At 39.5% G+C, this 20,952-nt stretch overlaps 1 protein-coding gene across 1 annotated transcript in view; it reads right to left on the reverse strand.

The window, feature by feature from the left end:
* LTBP1 (latent transforming growth factor beta binding protein 1) overlaps window positions 1-20,952 on the reverse strand; it is a 204,995-nt gene that overhangs the window by 136,496 nt on the left and 47,547 nt on the right. Inside the window, exon 4 of the mRNA XM_075708573.1 lies at window positions 15,915-16,090. Coding sequence (XP_075564688.1) covers window positions 15,915-16,090 — 176 coding nt within the window. The remainder of the gene's footprint in view (window positions 1-15,914; window positions 16,091-20,952) is intronic.

The raw sequence follows: 20,952 nt of genomic DNA on the forward strand, positions 1-20,952 counted from the left end.
TGCTTGTGCTATAAAACAAATTCAATTCTCACAGATATTCCTGCTTTACTAGTTGCAGAGAGCCAGAAATAAGACAGCTTCATATTCTTTTGACATGGGAAGGTTTTCTCCATCTCTCTCAGATTTACAAACACTATGATGAAACTATTATTTTCTTCTCCTTGCCTAGTAGGCCACAGCTTTTAACTTCCTCAATTCTTCTGGAGACATTTAAGAAGGATACAAAGCTAATAATTGCCTCTGAGCTGAAAATTGACCAATATATGAGGAGGTGATTCAAGACACAGACATTACCCTCATCCTTCTCTGTAGTTCAACCTAAGTAGCCAGTACTATCCTCACACATCCTAAGGTTTAGGGACCTTAACAGTGAGCATAATACATACAGATTGCAATTGAAAACAGACCACAAACCCTTCTCCTGAAAGGAAGCTTTTGGCAGAAACTCTGCAAGGTTAGACTCTTGGACTTCCTTGAATCCTCTCACTTTCTTCTCTTCTATAGTTTTTTTTCCCCTCTACTCCAAAGAGGGGATGATTTAATTCTAAATGAGAAACTATATCCTTCGATATCTCTTAGCTGGTTAGCAGCATTAATGTTAAAAGCCACAATTTCAAGCTAGAAAAAGCCCATTAATGCTATAGCGTTGACCTCTTTTGGTTTTGGGCTAGCTCATATTAAAGGACAGTGCATTTTTAAGGTAGCATACAGATTATTTTCCTCTTTAAACTCCAGAAGCTTTACTGATGTGACATAGACATGACAAGATCTGCAACATAGATTATCTCAAATTCATTTCTGGAAAAAAAATGTTGGTGCTACAGCACTGCAACATACCTGGAATAATTTTTATATATATATATATAGACAGCAATGTATCATAAACTCTTCAAAACCAGTTCTAAACCTGTGGAAATGAAACACCTCACTCTGCTCTGAAGTATAACACAAGACTGAAGAAATACAAATGTCAGACCAGATGAATAAATGAGCCTAATGAAAGACAACAAAAACAGAAGACACAAACACCAAATAAATAGCAAAGCTACCAAAAAAAAAAAAAAAAAAAAAAGGCAAAACTAGAGATAAACTCAGATTGTTATTTTAATAAAGATAGGACAATCAGGATTATTGATACTGGCTAAAACTTCATCCCTGAGCTAGGCAGCAAATTCACAACAAGGAGGCTGAGCCAACTGTGCCATCATCCTGCCTTGCAGTCCAGGCTCACTTATACCTAAGAACTCTTAGATACATTTGTCAAAGGAGATCAGTGGAAGAACGTACCCATAATTTCCAAAACCTGTGAAACTCTCTTGAGCCAGTTTCAAAAAAGAAAGATGCCTGGGTAAAGTGATGAGATTTTAGTTGAAAATTGGCACCGACTGTGTATGATTTTCTTTCCATCTCTGTAAGTCACTATGATATAATATTATGAACACAGCAAGCTCCTGCTGTGATAAATTTATGATTTAGCAACAACTGCAGAAGAAATGGAAAATATAAGCAAAAGGAATTCTTCATAGACTCCCTTCTGCCCTCACTGTCCATCATGACAAACCAGGGGTTTTTTTCTGCATTAGCAGAAAAGGTGAATGAGTTAAGCCAAAGCAGGTGGCAGGTTTTAGGTCCAGGTGGTCACAACAGCTCACACAGCCATGCCCAGGCAGAGTTGTATAAGGTGAAGGATTCCTCCTCAACCTCCTACATCCATTTGTCTGTAATGCTACTCAGCCTTCATTTCTTTCTAGAATATTTTCTATAAACCCATTTTTTTCTTGGTTTTATGGCTGCCCTCACAGCTCCAGCATTCTGCAAACATTTAGCTAGACAGTATTCAATAGCTGTAGTGGATCTCAGAAGATTTGTGGCATGTCCGTTTTGCAAGAAGACAATGGGCTAGCAACACTAGTGAAAGCAGAACTGATATTCAGTTAGAAAGATGACTACACTGTACTGTCTCATAGGTCAAGTGGGGAGAAGAGAAGAAAATATTTTAATGTGTTGAAAAATTATTATGTTATTGTGTGTATGATTTTTTGTGCTTCACAGTGATCTAATTAAAAGGAGTCACAATAAAAATCACAAGCAATGGCTTATACTGTGGACTCGGCTGGTGGAGCTTACACATACCTCTCCCATAATCCTTGCACAAAACTTCTGCCTGACTCTACTTTTAGAGTGGTTTGTGGTTTTGGGTTTTGGTTGCGGTTTTTTTTTTTTTAAATACCTTCACTTACAACAAATATCCTGAGGCAAGTCTCCTGAGGAGACAGAACTAAGCAAACTGTAGGCTTTCCATTAGTACCTCCAAGAATGATATACACTACTCTGTTTTCATGACACCCTACTTCTGCACTGAACCCAGTAAGTTTTCATATGTGTATTGACACAGAATCTCATCAGACCTGAAGGTTCTATTTTAAAATTACATTCTCTTCCCAAAGACAATAGATTATCTCACGCAGTTTCGTGTTTTCAAATTATAACTATGATGCATGAAGACAACTTTGGAATGAAAATCTATCTTCTCAAATCAAAGCTGATAAGGTTTTGAACAGCAAACAGATTCAACATTTTAAATTCTCAGATGACCAACTCCCTCTCTTTTCTCTTAATTAAATGCTGACAGAAAAGAAGTAAAGAAGCAGAAGGAAATGACTTATTTCCTAAAACAGGTGTCTCCCAGTTATTTCACCAGTCCACCTGGTTTAGTCCTTACTACTAGATACGCTTGTTCAGCCAAAGGGAAAGCTGACATTGTATAAAAATCAACCACGTAAGTAAAATAGTTAAGCTTCTAGAACTATTGTCAAATGACCTTTTTACACTTTTGACAATACATGAGGAAGTTCTATCTTATCCCCACTTAGTCATCAATTTAAAACAAATAAAAAAAATCCAAAGCCTAGTTCCCAAAGATCAGAACAAGTTGAAACTTGGCTATCATGCATCTTAGTCTGGAAGATTTACTCATGCTATGAGCTAAGCGGGGGGCGGGGGGGAAAGAAAAGAGAAAAAAAAGACACACTAGATTCACATACAGACCAGAGGCAGATTTTCCCTAAATTTCAGATTACACATTGAGAGGAATACAGCCCTTCCTAGGCATAGAAAGGACTGAAAGAGATTCTGAGATCACCTAATCTCCCCTTCTCTTCTTTCTCCCAACACAGCATGAAACAGCAGCATTACACAAAAAGTTTGTCCAGCCTATTCTCAAAACCTTCTATTATGCAGATTCCACAGCCTCCCTAAGGAATGTATTCCAGTGCTTCAGCCTCTATTATAAAGGTATTCCTCATACCTAACCCACATTTCCCCTGTTGCAATTCAAGTGTATTATTGCCCTGCCTTAGCTACAGCAAACTCTGACAGAACCTCATTCCTCTGTGGATCAATGTCTAACATACTTGAAGACTGCTACCTTGAATCTTCCTCAGTCTCATTTTCTCCAGACCAAAACCATCCAAACTTTTTCAGTCTAACAGGCCAGATTTTGCAGACCTCCATTCTTTCTTGTTTTGCTTTTGATACCACTCACTTGGTCCTCATCTTTCTTCAAATACACTGTCCAAAACTAGACAATCATAGAATCATAGAATCGTCTAGGTTGGAAAAGACCTTTAAGATCATCCAGTCCAACCATTAACCTACACTACCAAGTCCACACTAAACCAATCAAGGGTAGACTAGACTAAACCATGTCCCGAAAGTGCCACATCTACCCGTTTTTTGAACACTTCCAGGGATGGTGACTCCACCACCTCTCTGGGCAGCCTGTTCCAATGCTTGACCACCCTTTCCGTAAAGACATTTTTCCTAATTTCCAGCCTAAACCTCCCCTGGCGCAGCTTAAGCCCATTTCCTCTCGTCCTATCGCTAGCTACTTGGGAGAAGAGACCAACACCCACCTCACTACTACCTCCTTTCAGGTAGTTGTAGAGAGCGATAAGGTCTCCTCTCAGCCTCCTCTTCTCCAGGCTAAACAACCCCAGTTCCCTCAGCCGCTCCTCATAAGGCCTGTGCTCCAGACCCTTCACCAGCCTTGTTGCCCGTCTCTGAACACGCTCCAGCAACTCAATGTCTTTCTTGTATTGCATACTGCAGCTGACATCTGATCAGCATTGGGGAGAGCAGCAGGATTACTTAATACAACTTACATAAAATGCTTCTGTTGGTATAACTTATTTTCTCCCCCAACAGTGCAATATTGGTATTTCATACTCAGACCCAGTCTGCAGGCTAGGCCAAAGGGGGACAGATCTCCCAAATCCCCTTCTGATCTGTTGATACGGATGTCACCCCAGTGAAGCGAATGTGGAACATACCTTACATGACCTTAGGAGGACCCAACTCAGCCCTTACTCTGCTCTGAGTAAAACCTTCTGCATTCAAACCTCCTGCATTCAAGCCTCGCCCATCTGAAAACCAGGCAGAATAAGAGCCTTATTCTTTCTGTAACAGTCACAAGCACAAACAAGTCTGAAAACCACATGGATTCAAAAAGGCAAGGCACAGCTGCTGGGCAATTTCATTTTTTGCTTCAATATACAATGCCTATCTTCAGGTAGGGCACTGCATCTTTGCTCTTTCCAGAAACTTTGTTACAGTACACTTGCACGCCTCACACCTGGTTCTCTTTTCACAAGCACTGGGAGAAATTGGACATGGCAATGAAATAAAAAATAAGATGACCCAGCTTTATTTCATCCAAGATCCAATGCCTTCTCTGATGCTTAAAAGTACTTCCCACAGTTCTGGATGAGGTGAGCTGTATGTGTGCGTACCCACTCAGTCAAACATTTTGAACAAGGCAGCAGTATGTCAAGCTGTACTTAATTACCATGTCTCTAGACAGCTATAGCTATACTTTATTGACATGCAATTAATTCCAGCATTCCCTCTGCTTCTTCTGTAACTCCTTATTTTTGTTGCATTTGTATGATCTTACAGGTATTTCATTAGTTAATACAGCTTAACCTTTGATATTTTGTCACTTTTCAAGTATTCAGTTCTATTGTCTTTATGCAAACCAATGGGGCTCCAAAGAGCAAAACACAATCCAGCTACCTACTATGATAGTAACTGAACAGTGATCTCCACAGCTTCTTTTTGTTGTCATTCTTATTGCTTCCATCACTATTACACACACTTCTCCATATACCTATTTCTGACTAGCCATGTCACTACATCTTCACATCATTTCCTCCTCCTGTCTTGTTTAGATGTTCCTACCACAATCTTCTCCCTCCAGTCAGAAATGAGCTGTCGGACTTCTTGCTTCTGTTGCACTCTTGTTTCTTTACCCTCTTTTTAAGCCCTGCTTGCTTCTTCAGCATCTTTGACAGACAGGCAAAGAAATCATCCAGAAGACTTGATGCTTCCAAGGGTAAGGAAGAAGGTAACTGAAAAGAAGGTATCTGCTTCCTTCCCGATTATCACAGGGATACAATCTCTTCCTTGCTCCCTGTCACAGCAGAGAGAAGGACTTCTGCTGTTTTCCTCATCACACTCACCGCCCCCCCCGCCCCCACCCAAACAAACCCAAAACCTATTCTGGGAGAGGCAAGTAACCCACTCTTCAATTCTCTTAATCTCAGTTTAAGATAAGAGATCAAGGTAAACAGTGTATTGTTTGAAGCAATTTACTACAGCAAAACTTGCTCCATTCAATTAGGTTTTCTTAATGAATTTTGGCAGATTCTGACAAACTCTCTGCAGTCTACAACACAGGCCTGTTGTGTTTTATATGTATGGCTGTCACTTAAGTATCAAAGGAGCACATGCAGGTACAAGTGTTGAGATCGTATTGAAAGACATTCATAACTGTATTTACATGCCCCCCAGGAGCCCTTTGCTGATAAATTCTCTTACTGACACAGCCTTTTTAGAGCAAGTCAGAGGAATTCACAGTAATTACTATCATTTTTGTCCTGTGCAAATGTATGACACACAAATCACACAGATTTGAAATCTAGGATTTCTGTCAGCAGGTTTTATAAATCACCTTTTGTCTTCCTTGTCTTTTTTTACCACTCAAATATTCTCTACATGCAATCCTCAGGCAACAAACATCCTGTCTTGAACTACAGCCATTTTCCATGCGTAAAGCAATTTTAAAAACTCTTATCAATAGTTGGTAGTAGGAAATATAATTATCATTTCCCTTTACATAGTTTAGGATGTTCCAGAAAAATATACCAACCTAAATAAATTAAGAGACTGCAATGTGATTTGAGATGTCTGACAGAATGGCCTCAACTCTGTTAAATTAAATTTATTGGGGGATAATTCTTTTAATCTGGTTTTTGTTTGCTTGTTTTAAAGGTATTGCAAGTAGACTAGATCCACAAATGGATACGATGCTAAAAAGCTTAAATTTTAGCCTTGAGTTATACCGCTAATCAGTCTGAGGTCTCTTGTATAAGGGAGCAAGCAGCCTAACCAGCACACTGAACAAGAATGTGCCCAACCCATTAAACAGGAAACACTGAGGACATAAGACTACATAGTTCAAATCCTTTTAGGTCTCAGGCCCATTTCTTTGAGGAACCGGGCAAATCTTCACTACAGCTGGGTTCTAAACCCAACCATTACTATGCTATAGTGCTCCTTAGGGAGCTTAATCCTGCAGGAGAGTTTAACAAGGCTTAGCTGACTGCACTTTTAAGGGTGGGCAGGCAGACGAGTGCTTCAGCTGCAGGTCCAGGTGGGAATTAAGCAAAATATTAGCACCCAGATGGCCTGTCTTCTTCAGAGCAAAGCACTTGTCCTGAAACAGAACTTCAAGCTCTTCAAGAGTCTCATGCTTGAAAGTTCATATCCATGCTTCAGGCTTAGGGTTGGAGACAACTCCAGCTGTAAGCAACCCAGCACAGGACTCAGGTCCACAAGCCTTTTTTAACTCATTCAAGTTACCCAGATTCTTATCTACCTAAAGCACATCTGGACCCAAAAAGCATTCACTTGAGGGATAAGGGAACAAAAGCCAAAAAACCACATTTAGAGACAGACAATTGTCTTTATGTCTAGCACAGAAAGCCATTCTACACAACCCTCATCTCAGCTGTACTGAAGCAGCAATGAGTTCACAGCCCGCCACAAGCAATTTTCTGCTGATGGGGGCTACTGCAGGTACTACTGCAGGAATTGCATGTTCAGGTAAGTGAAGTTAGCATCTTTACACACAGACTTACAGCCACAGAGGAGCTCAGGTGGGCACAGATGAACACACGTTATTAGTGCCATTGACACTTTAGTATTACCAGCTAAATACAACCCTTAGTGTCCACTTTATAAACAGGACTCTTTCAAGGTCTGAATTAGGCCTTTATACACCGGAAATGAGACTCACCCTCACCTGATCTCACTCTTCCGAAATGATACATTTTGCCTAAGGTAATTATCTGAGCTCCTTTCACAATCAAGACAACAGACTTTACCCTGCCCTATGATAGTATTACAAGTCTTAAGTTGGAAGAGTGTTACTTCTTTAGAAAATAGATTCTTGAGATAGACACAGTTTCCCCCTCCCAGGGTACGTGACTCCCTTAAATGAAAAACCAAGTCTTAGGTGCAACACACTAAAAATGTTTACCATTTCCAGGAAGAATAGGGAATAAAAATTAAATTAATATTACCTTACTAAGTATATTCCCTTACATTCCATTTCCTGAAAGGAAGCAACTGAAAAGCACTAAGGAAGTCAACAAACTGTAAACAGTGACAAAGGACAGAACGTCATGGAATTAAGTTATAAATGAACATAGCCCTCTCCACATGCTGAATCACCATTAAAAAATCTTCTCTCTCAGCACTGCATGAAGCCAACATCTTTTTTTCCTTTAATTTTCTGAAGGGGGAAAAAATGATGACAGAAGTAAGGATGTCACTGGTTCCGAAATCTCAGTTTCACTATGTATGAAAGGACCTTCTTCGTGCAGTACTTTTTTTGTCAACATTTGTTTGTTCCTTCTGGCATGGGTGACGGCACTGACATCAGAGAAGAGCACTTTCACATCGCCTATGAGGAAAACCAGACTTAGCTACTTGCAACAGTCAGAACCAATTCTTGGTATCCAAGTCTTGTATCACAGCAACAGTGGAGTTAGCTTGGCTAAGGGACTTTTAATGTTTATTTGTGTGGATTCAATCAGTGTCTATATCCAGCTAAATTACTATTTTTCGAACACGTCATAGAGGTTTTCCCCTACAGAATTTTCTGGAAAGCCTCTTCTCTTTTTCTTCTTGAGAAATCTTTGGTTTTGGAGCCAATTCTCTTTCATCACAGCAGTTGAGATGCATTTGTCTCAGTCTGTGTTTTCCCCTAGCTATAACACGTTTTGAACTGATCTTAATTGTTTGCCAGATCACCAATCTGTTTTTCCAACATTTTTCCCCACACTGCTGTTTATCAGTCTTGGCCTCCATATTTTAAAACATAGAGAGATGATCATTCATTTTTGGGTGAATGTAGCATTTAAATTAGTTCCTATAAAAGCACCAGCACCCTCTGCCTGTCACGCAGACATTCAATTATTGGTGAGCTCAGGGCCATAAGATCTTTTCGGACTCGAAAGAGAAAAATACAGTACTTTTTTGGGGATGCTGATTTACTGGCCTTTTCATTTGGGAGCCCTTTATGGATACACAAACAATCACAAAGACAGCTTAGAAAGGGTATTGTTAAAATGCCTGCAGCTATAGTATATTGAGAGAAGTAGTTTGTATTCATACAGAATTGTTCTGTCTCCAAGAATTTCAAAGAACTCCAATCTTTTCTAACTGTTTAAAGAAACTATGTTCATTTGGGGGGGGGGGGGGGTGTTGGGGTTTTTTTTTAATTTGTTTTTGGGGGTTTTTTGTTGTTTTTTTTTCCCCCAAAATTTGTCACTCTCTTTAAAGCAAAAGCAAAGTAAATGTGCTGCTTGATTTGATCGAGTTAACTGCATTAGCATGAATCTAGTTAAGCCTCTTAATTTATATTTGGAGTTCAGCCTCTTGCTTCCAAGTCCCACTGGAATCAAATGCAAACTTTAAATGGCTGTTCTGAACTGTCATGCCTTTCAACAGCAGTATGGGTAATGCTCTTAAATGGGAGAGAGGAAAAGGATGCTTTACCAAAATTGTTCAGGTTTTGTCATCAAAAGAGCCACACTGTTGTTTGACCCTGATGCTGACTGCACCAAAACTTTTTCTTAAATGTTTTAGAATGTCCCTGAAAAATATCCCTCCCCTCTTGAAGGGCAGCAAAGGCATCAAACACACATGCAAGTGTTTTGCATTTGAGAAAACAAAACAAGAGTCCCTGACATTATACACTTGCCCCAGTCCCTTATCTGTATTTGATTATGTACAACCTCAGGAGCATGACATGAATGTCAGTTCTCATGAGTAACTGAAGTGAATTTGACTCTACATTCCCTGCAAACAGACTGTGTTGTCATTTTTCAGTTATTCCTGCTTCTTAGTATTCTAACTGTTCATTCTCTTTTTACCCACCTCATTCTGCTGGCTACACCTTGTTTAATCAGAGCATAGCCTTAACATCCCTCCCTTACCTCCAAGTTTCCCAAAAAATTTTATTTAGAAAAGTTACCAGCATTCAACTTTAATATCCATACATACGTAGGTAGGCAGAAGTTACAAGAAACACAATGCAATGCTCTAGTTAAGACAAGCCAGTGAGAGAATTACTTTGCTGTTTACACAGAGAGGTTCCACAAACAAATACCAAGAAGGGTGGAAAGAATATCTGACCACTGAAGACTTGAGGGAGCTTTTCCCCTGAAGTCAACAGACACTGAATAGTGGTAGAATGTCAAATCATACAGATGCATTTACATGGAACAAGTGTCATATCTCTGTATACATTGTTTTAAACAGTAAAACATTTATGTATTTTACAGCTGTTTATCCATACTTACTGATGGGGAAATATTATTAATATGATCTAAGTGTCACGTAGTGAAGTCAGAATGGTGCAATTTCACAAAAATAGTTTAAATTGGAATTTCAAAGCAACACCTGTTTTTGCTTAAATCAACCTATGAAGTCATTAGTGAAACCAGCATGTGTAAATTATGTATGAGCTTAAAGAAGAGCTTCTCTAAGTTATCAGTGTATTGTGCTTCCAATAGTAGGAAAGCTATTGTTATGCCAAAATTGCAACAGAGTATTCTGCACATCACAGTTCTAAGTAGTGGGTCATTTTCTTCTACATTAATCTTATTTCATGTATATAAACATATGTAAAATTATGTTGTAAAATATGAAGCAATATAATGTATTGATAGTTCGAACAGTTACATGACTTTGATATGATTGTTTTGGCTTCATCTTTACACAAGGATTTAAGTGCTGCCCACAGAACCATGTGCAGATTCTGAGAGTCTAATACCCATACACACATACTTGTCCAACTTCAAGCCGCACCACACACAACTAAAGCCATTGTAGGGTGCTGCAAGCCTGTATTCACTAACAATTATGTAACCTGTACTACTTGAATCCAAGACATGTTTTCATTTTCTACCCAAAATAGAAAGGAGACAAGTCTCCTTAATGCATTTTATAAGGAATTTTGGTGAAGATCAAAAAACACCCATCCACCTGAAAGAAAGGAAAAAAGTCTTCCATACTATTTAATTGTATAAACTTAACATGCAACTTCAATTGGAAAATTCACATATATTTCTTATTGTCTTTCTGAATAAACAGATTAGGGTCATTTTCCTTCTTACACATATATTTATCCTTGGGATAACTATGTTACATAAACACATGCTTTATTTACTTCACACAATGCTGTTCCAGCTGTGTGTAAGGTACTCTATACCTACTCTTGAGTATTCTTTTTGCTTTTAGTGTGATTTCTGGTCCCCTCAGCTGCTAATTAATATATTTTCATAATATGCCTCTAATATGGAAGCAGCAGCAGCATCATTATGCATATGGGGAACTGTAGCCCGGTGAGGGGTGTGCGAAAGTGCCCTACGCATGCAGGCAACACTAACTCCGACACCACCAGACAATTGATTTCAGAAACAGAAATTCCACTTTTTTCAGCTCAATGGGCAAAATGCACAATGCCACTAACAACTAGCCCTCAACCATCTCAGGCTGGAAAATGAGGCATATATTTAAATGCATTTTCTGAACAATCATTTAACACCAGAAGTGGATAGAGTGAAACTGAGAACTCCCTAGCCTCTTATAAGCAGTTCTCACAATAACTGTCTTGAAAGAAATTCCAGAAAGCACACATTCCGTTTAGAATTTGCTTATTATAACATAATTATACATTTTAGACCAAAAGAAATAGCACAGAACTCCTTTAACTAATTTTCTTCAGCATTACATTTACAAAGCCAGGGAGATCAGCACTGATGTTTAGAGGATCCATGCTCAGCTCATGCTGACTAGTGGTTACTATTTAAAAGTACCATTAAAAGAGCATTGGAAAATGTCTGAGGTAGATGTACCTGAATTACCAGAAGTATCATCTTCCTACTGTTTCATAGACTACTAGGTTGCAAACAGAATTTTACAGTTGAAGTTTCTGTGCTGATGCCATTGCTACTGTTAGACTCTTAAAGGATTTTTAACCCTGAGGTTTCAAATATTCAGGCAGATTATAGGTCAAGTGTGCCGGTATGTACTTTTAAGAAAGCAGTGCATCCCTTGAGAATTACTCAGCGCTCACGGTGAGCTTATGTAAGACAGGCTATTTGGCTGGCTCAGCTACATGTCAAAGTATTTTTGATGTTTACATTACAAATGTTGAGATCCACATGATCTCATCCTTTTCAGTTATTCTTTGCTGATCATATCAATTCCACTGCAAGCTTATTTTCATCACTATATATTCAATCTTTCTACTCATGCTAAACCATATTTATACTTTTTCTACAGCTGTCAGTCTATCCAACATGAGCTATTTTCATTTGCTGGAGAAGGCTCTGAATTTCCAAAGCCTTACCCTTAAGTATTTACTAATTCTGCACAAAGATATCTGAAGATTAATTTGCAGTAGCTTAAATATACCAGCATACTGATTAAATAGAATCAGACAGATGCTTTACAGTGCAATACCTTTAACAACAGATGATTTAGAAGCATGCGAGCAGAACAGCATTTCAGCTCTGAAGGCAAGCACTTTAAAGTTATACAATGCCCTATTTATAGGTCCTGATTTTTCTCTCTTTCTGTACTGAATGTGATATGAGCTCTTTGAAAAAAAGCAACACATGGCCATATAAATAAAACTGCATTACAATACTAGGCATAAGGAGACAGAATCAATTATGGAGTAAAACTTTGACCGTTCTGAAAATTCAAATGAGTCAGTAAACTCAAAAAATGTTTAATTCAAGATCTTTAACATTATTTCCAGGGTGGGTTTTTGGTTTGTTCTTGTTTTTAAAAAACAAGACTTTTTAAAAAAAATCACTATGAATGACTGTAACAGCCTCCCTCACTAGGCACAATGAATGAGAATTGCAAATTTAGCACTAAAGAACTTAAAATTTTTATGCAAGGTTTATGACTAATTACACTAGCTATTCTTAGGAGAAGATGTATATCCCACAGCACAAAAGATCAAAATGCTTGATAGTAGAAATGGCTCCTGGCAGGCAACTGCATTTCACGTCCCAGGATGACTTTAAATGCTCTTTTTTAACTGCCATGGTTTACTGAATTTTCAAGCTCTGTTAATGTGCTATATAACTTTACAGTAAAATTCAGTTTAAAAGGAAAAAAAAGAACAGACCATTTTGCTGTCTTTAATAAGACTACTATACTACATGTTCTGAAAGCTACCAGAGAAATTAAACTGCCCATAAGTACACCACAGTAAAGGTTCCAGGACGAACCTTAAATGAATTTTAATTGAAAAATGTTTAACGTGACTAATCTTTAACATGTTTTCCCTAATATCTCCAAAAGCTGATCTGGCAACACTATAATAGGACAGTCAAACATGGCTGACTGTCTATGAATCAGAAGATGCCCAGAAGCACCTACTCAGGGTTGGCAGTTTTCCTCCCAAAGTAACATTAGCTCACATCTCATTTGCCCCTGCCAGGACAGACCTGTCTCTAAAGGCATCTCAGGACTGACACTTGTTCCAGTTTCAAGTCCATCCATTTCATGTCACAGGATTGAAATAATTTGCAGAAGTCCAGAACAATCAACACCAGTTGCTGCTACAGCTGGAAAAATAGATTTATGCTATGGAGTACATCTTTCACAGATGCCAATCTCTGTCACAGTGTTAATACTTCAAAATGAAATGCATAGAAATGCTTGGAAAATATAACAGAATGACTTGCTTTGCACCCCATGTTAATTGATAACTATGAACTCTCAGGTGATGCCACCAAGTAGGATACGGCTACTATTTTTTCTCTTCTCTGAAAAAAAGTTATTTAATGATAAGGGGAAAAAAAAGGTCTTGAAGTATTCAGTACTAACTTTCTGGCTTTTGCTTTTTAATAAAATCATTACATTTTCCCCTCTTCCTTTTCAAGGATCTCCACGTTGCCATTACTGATTCCTTCGGCTCAATGAAATAAGAGGCTCTGCCATGAAACAAGATTATGCATTTAACAGCAGTGACAAAATACCACGAGATCAACAGCCACTATCATAGATTTCCTCATATTAACTAGACAATGAATGTCAACTCTGCCATAAGCATGACATAATTCGCAAGAGCTCATCCCTCAGTTCACATCAGGGCTAGGAACTGCATATTAGTTGTTATCACAGAACACCTGACATGAAATTTCACATCCTAGTCTTACCTCACTGTAATTAATTCAAACATCCCTAACATTAAAATACTGACAGTTGAAGTTTAACACTCAATTTTTATGGAAACAAGTAGTCTTCTATACTTGGAGTCCATTCCAGCACCTCTAGAAACCAGAAGCCACCCTAAATAGCTATAGCTGGCCACATTCTAGGTCTTCTGTTCAGGCTAGAGATATACAGCCTTAAACTCTAACCACACACAGCTCAAACTGCGCTGCATACTAGCAGATATCTAAGCCGCTTCATCAGAATTTGCAGTCACCAACTCCCATCTCACAAATGTAGAAATGGATGCAAAACAGGTAAAGTAACCTTTTTTAGGCTGCTCAGAAGCCTGGTATCAGAAATTTCAACCACTGTACAAATAGCCTCAGACTTAGTCCTGCGTTTTAGTTCTGAGGCAACACTGAAGTCAGAACTGATCTTATCAGGCCACAAAAAACTGTTTTAACTATCTGTCCTTTGGGTGTTTTAGGAATCATGGGCTTTCTGATAAAGGTAGAATGTTTTACTAATGCACCTCTCACTGAGACACTGCTTAGGATTTGATAACAAATACTCTGTATCTCCAGCCTCTGCCTTTCCTTCTCCAAGTTATGTCCCTCAGAGTGCTACAATGAACAGAGGAGCTCCAATAAGCTAGAAAGAGCTAGAAGCACTGGCTCTTTTGTCTGAGAGTTGCATGGATTTATTTCCTTATGCTATGATAGGAAAAAAAAAAAAATTTCACACAACCCATTCATTTAGTGGCAGCTTGGTACTTGCAAGCAATACTGAGTAGTATCTAAGGTAGACTGAGTCAAACTGCCGTAAAGAAGGCAGCAAAAGTGAAGATTTTTTGGCCAGAATCCAACCAGCAACAGTCACTCCAAGTACTGGGAGAACTATACAATCTGGGATTTGCATACTCTTTGTCAGAGGAGAGGGACACTATCCCATCTCGGTGGCCACCAATATCTTACTTGGAGGAAAATTACAGCTGGCTGGAAGAAAAGCCATGATATCTTATTTGCAAAAGGGACTATTGGTTGATGTTGACAATGTGATTAAATATCTTTTTGAAGCTTCTAAGAAAGGGATGTAGTGCTTTGCAAGCAGTATACTTCACCACTCTGAAAGTGTTAATCAAAAGACCACCAGCTGCCCCCTGTTCTTCCCAGTAGGGCCAAGATTCTAATTAACCATTGATGAACTTACACTTGAGGAAGAGGAAGAAGTATAAATGGACAGACGATAAAAGAAGTGCAATGCAGAAATGCAAAGGTACTCACATAAAGAAACCATATTTACAGATTTAGAAGGAAAGGGTCTTCCCTAAATCCTCAGCAGAACATATTTCTTTGTGCTACAGCAGAGGAAGTCTGTCAGGAGACTGCAAGTACCTTAGGTCTCCATGTTAATCAGTCCATCATTTAACTGCAGGAACTTTTCTCCAAATCAAGCCAGCAGACACTCTGTAATACCTAACCCATAATTTATCAAGCTCTTCATCTTTTAAGCCAAAACGTGTCCTCAGGCTCCCCACACAATGGGGTACAAGCCAAGGCCACAAGCTGGGCACCTACACAATCCTTTTTTTATAAGCATGAAGCAGAAACTCTCATACAGCCTCCATACTGTGCAGAAGTTCATAAACACATAATAAATTAGAGAAAAATAGTCACCAATGAGACCACAACCCCAGACTTCAGCTTTCCAAGAAAGGTATCCATCATACTGAAGTAAAGGGAACTGTCGTCTTACGCTGACTACGCTCATGGTTATGCCTACTCTAGCAAGTGCTCACAAAGCACCTTTTATCTGAAGGAAAAACTATCATCTAGAAATAGCATTATGAGATTCCAGCAGTGAATCAGGTTCATTTTTTTTCTTCATCCAGGAAATCAGTTCTGCCTCTCAACAGGATGCAGAATGTTGGAGCATTTGCTAATCTAAGAACTATCTCACGTTTAATTATTTTAACCTTTTTCTGTCTTGAAGTGTTACTGCAATTCAGGTGAACAAAAGAAATTTTCAAGATCTTACAAAGGCGGGGGGGGAGATGCTTTTGGGGGGAGAAAAGAAGGGAGTACACTTTTTGCAGTTGTACTCACATTGAAAAGGTGATGCAAGTTGATCCTGGCCCAGTCTCAGTGGTAATGAGCCCTCGGTGGACTGTTCTCCTGAAATCACTTTTTTTACTGGATAATATTTGGGTTTGATCACATATTCCTGTGTTTGGCCATGATGAAGATTCATCATCAGTGTCTGAGATGAAAGGGGTATCATCCTGTTTTTGGGGGGGGGGTGGGGGGTGGGGGGAAAGAGAATGATGCAAGAATTAATAAATTAAACTTAGAAACTACTGGTAAAAAATTAAAGACAAATTAATCTGTACTCCAAGTTCTCAAAATACAGTTTGGAAAACTTACTAGCTTCCAATTAAGCACCTGATTTTCCATGCATTTAGCATTCTCATTGTCTTGCCAGCTCAATAAACACCTAACAAATAAAGACTAGAGGGATTATATCACTTGCTTTTTGACATAGCAAAAGAAGTATCATGGACAGCTCAGAAAACAGTGAGGAATGGGAAAAAGTCTTCCTCAAAATCATGAGCTGGAACTCAACTTTGTTAGCAACACAGAGCTTTCCAGACCGGTCAGAGAAGCAGCGGTGCATTTAAACTTCTATATCTTACAACTGTCATTTCACATCAGGTATGTTAAGTAGAACGTAAGCCCAGCTGACTTTCCCTCTCTGTTCCCAGAAACCTTGTTCCTTTCCCCACCACAGCCCTCTAGCCATACAGCAGAGCACTGTTTCTCTTCCCCTTTTTCAGCCTGTCTCCTATGTCATCAGAAGGTCTGCCTCTGTTTCCCAGCCCCATGTTACTTCCCCGATCCATTTCCTCCTTGCCTGCACTATTGAACATCTCTGACAAGTGTCCCACAACAACATGGCTTCCTTTCACAGCAAAACTAAAAAACTAAAAAACTTCCTGTTAAACAAGGGCATTCCTTCAAGTTCACTGACTCTCACTGCCAATCCCAGTTCCTTACTTGTCTTGTTAGATTCCTCCCTAAGACCTCAGCTTCTCACTGCACAAGACCATACCAACTTTCAACAGAAGTTCCCTTCTCCCACTCCCCCAAAAAATGGTTATTTAGCCACCATCAGCAGTAGGAACCATTTCTTTACTAACAGACAAATTGTCCTTCACTCTTCCACAGTGCTACCCAGCAATAAACAAGCAAGGGAACGAATCGTGCAGCTGTTAGCCACATGCAATGAAACTGCAAGCCACTTTGGGGCCCTGGACTGCAGAGTTCCACTGCCCAGCAAGTAATAGCACACCTTCAAGTAACAAACCTACTAATAGCAAGTCTTCAAGAAGTTGTAGCTAGTGTAGATCACACTGTAGAGATACACATTCCTCAGAGAGTAGTATCAATTACTAACCTAATAACAGTGGCTGCTAGGACTATCTTGTCCTTTGTTCAAATGAAGGCATAAAGAGTGGGACACTGTAAGCTTCCCTTGCTTTCTTCTCAACTAAGGGTCTGTAATAAGTTCAGTCTGCAAAAGTGGAAAAATGGGAAAGTCATGGGATTTGTAATAACCATCCCTCAAAGAGCCACAGTTCTGCAGAGTAGACAATTGTCCTGTAAGAATAAGGCATGAATCCTATATCACAGTGGACAGCTGAGCAGCACTTCCCCACAGTGGTGGGACTGAAGAGTTTCAGCTGAGTGAGAAGTCAGATGATTACTGTATTGTTTTCCAACATGTGGAGCCTGAGCCAGCCCCTATCTCCAAAGCAATGCCTGATTCCTTAGTCATGTTATTCGAGGATGCTTGGTAATGTAGCCAATGGATTTGCGGTTAGAACAGACAATGGGGTTTTGTCCTACACAGATGCTCTTGTTAAATTGGATCAGTTTGAGGAAAAAGTGCATTCATTAACAGAGACATTCTATGACTCTTACATACAACAGAAACGTAACTCCTCAGACTACCTCCAAGTCAAATTTTTCTAATACAGTGCTTACACAGTCTCATTATATTCAAAGTGCCTTCCCCAGATTAAGAGAGAATACTGTACTTTCCATGTTGTCTTTAGGTTTCCTACCAGCAGATCAAAAGAGAGGCTTCAGGGATGTTGGAGGTCAGGCTCAGAATTCAACAGTCTGATAAGAAGTATCACCAGGAAGACCTCAGCCTGTGATAAAGCTGAAGTCACTGCCTTCAGTATTGTTTACATACAAATTTCACTTCTTTGAAGAGTCACTACGATCCTTCCTGCACAACCTGTTTTTTCTACAGATCTCATTTGATGCCTATGTATAAGGACATCCATTTCTGCACCTGGACATGAGGGTCTATACTGAATTCTTCCCATATTATGTGTAAGCAGGTCATGACAACAAAGGTCAAAATACTACAGAAGCTGATACTACAGCAATCTATTAGAAGTTAAATATATTTAAGTTTAATGGTGTTATCTTTGACCGGACACAGAGAGATGCTGCCATTTAAGTGCCTGTCTGTTTTCTGTTAAGGCTATAACATATTGTAAAGTGTTACCTTTTATATTGCCACATATCCAGCCACACTGTAGCCCAATCCTGTCAACCTACAATAGAGTCCATCATAACACTTGAAATTAAAATAAAATTTAAAAAGTCATTAAAAAAACCCAACACCACACCACAACAAAGACAGGAATACCATACGTTGGAGGCTGAAAGTTTTACCACCAGAATTTATAAAAGTTGCTTCTTCCTTCTGTCCTGGTTTTGGCTGGGAAAGAGTTAATTTTCTTCCTAGTAGCTGGCATAGTGCTGTGGTTTGGATTTCGCTTGAGAATAATGCTGATAACACACTGATGTTTTAGTTGTTGCTAAGCTGTGCTTACACTAGTCAAGGACTTTTCAGCTTCCCATGCTCTGCCAGGTGCACAAGAAGCTGGGAGGGGGCACAGCCAGAAGAGTTGATCCAAACTGACCAAAGGGCTATTCCATACCATATGACATCATGCTCAGTATACAAACTGGGGGGGGGGGGGTTGGCCAGGAGGCAGCGATCGCTGCTCGGGAACTGGCTGGGTATTGGTCAGCAGGTGGTGAGCAATTGCATTGTGCATCACTTGCTTTGTATATTATTATTGTTATATTGTTATTATTACTACTACTATTGTACTTTATTTTGTTCCAATTATTAAACTGTTCTTATCTCAACCCAGGAGTATTTCTCACTCTTACTCTTCTGATTCTCTCCTCCATCCCACCAGGGCAGCAGCTGCGTGGTGCTTAGTTGCTGGCCGGGGTTAAACCACGACACCTTCCTTCTCAGATATTGTAATTTTCTTCCTTAATTTAGCTTGCATTAAGTATTAATTTTAATTAATTATTGTTAAGGCAGTATAAGAGTAATCTTTGCAAAGAGTGGTTTACTCAGTAGTACACAGGACAGCTGTAATCTTTACTCTAGAAACTCCAGTTCTTCAAAAGGGAACACCTTCACCTGATGTGTGGAGTTGTTAATCTTGGTTTCAATACAGATTAAATCACCTATTCTTGTATCAAGGTGCATGCTTACAATAGTTGCATGAAACCAAAGTTAAGAGTTGTCTAGACCCTTTTTCTTGCACATCTACCCTCAATTTTGATGATCTTGATGATAACTGTCAAAGATCTTGAGTATAGGTACACACAAAAGTGCTCCAAATGTTTAAAAGGTGCCCAGTATTGGACAACCACTGCTAGCGTGAATGTGAGCTAACCGGCAGCAGGTTTTTGCCAGCCATCTGACCGGCTTGACTGATCTTGCTCACGAGAAGTGCCGTTCCAGTAGGAGCTGATATGGTCAAACATCAAAGCATTTAGGAGATCCTTCTGTTCTGACTGTACTTTTGATATTCAAATTCTTCTCAATATGAATTAGTTCTTAAAGATGTTAGTTCATAATCAAAAGGATATTGCATATTGCATAGCTAACTGCAATGCTGCATCTTCCACTAGAATCAAGGATACTCCTCTAACTACATCATGGGAGCTATATGAGACCAGTCACATAGCTCTATCAACAGCCTGGGTACAGACACTAGTGAAAGACCCAGCTTTTTCCTTCCTAGACCAGCACATAGGGGGTCCTTTAGTGCTGCAGGACTTCTAAGTAAGAAGATACGATTTCAGCAACACAGTTTCCTTGTATTGATCCCTGTGGAAGAAATCCTCAGAACTATCCCTTCTAATTGACCTCAGAAGACAGAGGGGAGCCTTGCCTCAGAGAGAAGGCAAGTAATATGTCAGCACTGAAAACAATTAATACAAACATAAGATGTCACAAAGAAACATTTCAGGCCTTCTTTGGTAACAAGCATCACCCCAGTCCCTACTGAGCCTTTGGAAATTATCTTAACAGCTCTACTACAATGTATTCTCAATCCTCTAAAAAGCAGTTGCTATGGCTGTTGGTGCCAGCTTGCCAAACAACCCTCCTACCAGCCTGGGAGTACTACTGCTTCTTCCCTTTCCTGTAGGGTGGCCTCTGCCAAGGTCTGGAGCTCTGTCTGAGCCCCTCATGCTCGTTCTGTCTTTGCATGCGGGCCCAGGTGCTGTATCTACAGTCACATCATCTGCGCCAGGGGCCCCTGGCACAAAGCAAAAGCCAAGCCTACTATTACGCTCAGATTCATTTAGCTGTCCCCAAGGCAAATGATTCAGGCAGTTTAATCTCTGTTCAGAGTACACTAGAGTAGCAATGCTAGGCACCAACTAGAGCATTTTCATCTATTCCTGGTGTTGGAAAATCCAAATTAATAAGTAAGTGGCAGGATAGACTGATTTCTTCACAACACTACTCAAGGTTCAAGGCCACTAGGAATAGCTGGTGCTATGTTGCTACCACAGCCCACAAGGGGACACTCAAAGGAGGTCACAGACACTCTAAATCAGGTTTTTATAATTAAAAAAAAAAAAAAAATGAAAGGCATGCTCATCAACTCATGGCCAGTATACTTACTATTAAGAGAGAAACAGTTCTTATCTGTTAATAACAACCATCACTGCAACAGAAGGCATTTTACTGCTTCCCAACTTTAGCATGTTGCTTACTGCACATGAGAATGCTGCACAACTCAGTGGAACC

The sequence above is a fragment of the Pelecanus crispus genome, chromosome 3, assembly GCF_030463565.1.
Source record: "Pelecanus crispus isolate bPelCri1 chromosome 3, bPelCri1.pri, whole genome shotgun sequence".
Classification (NCBI taxonomy): Eukaryota; Metazoa; Chordata; class Aves; order Pelecaniformes; family Pelecanidae; genus Pelecanus; species Pelecanus crispus.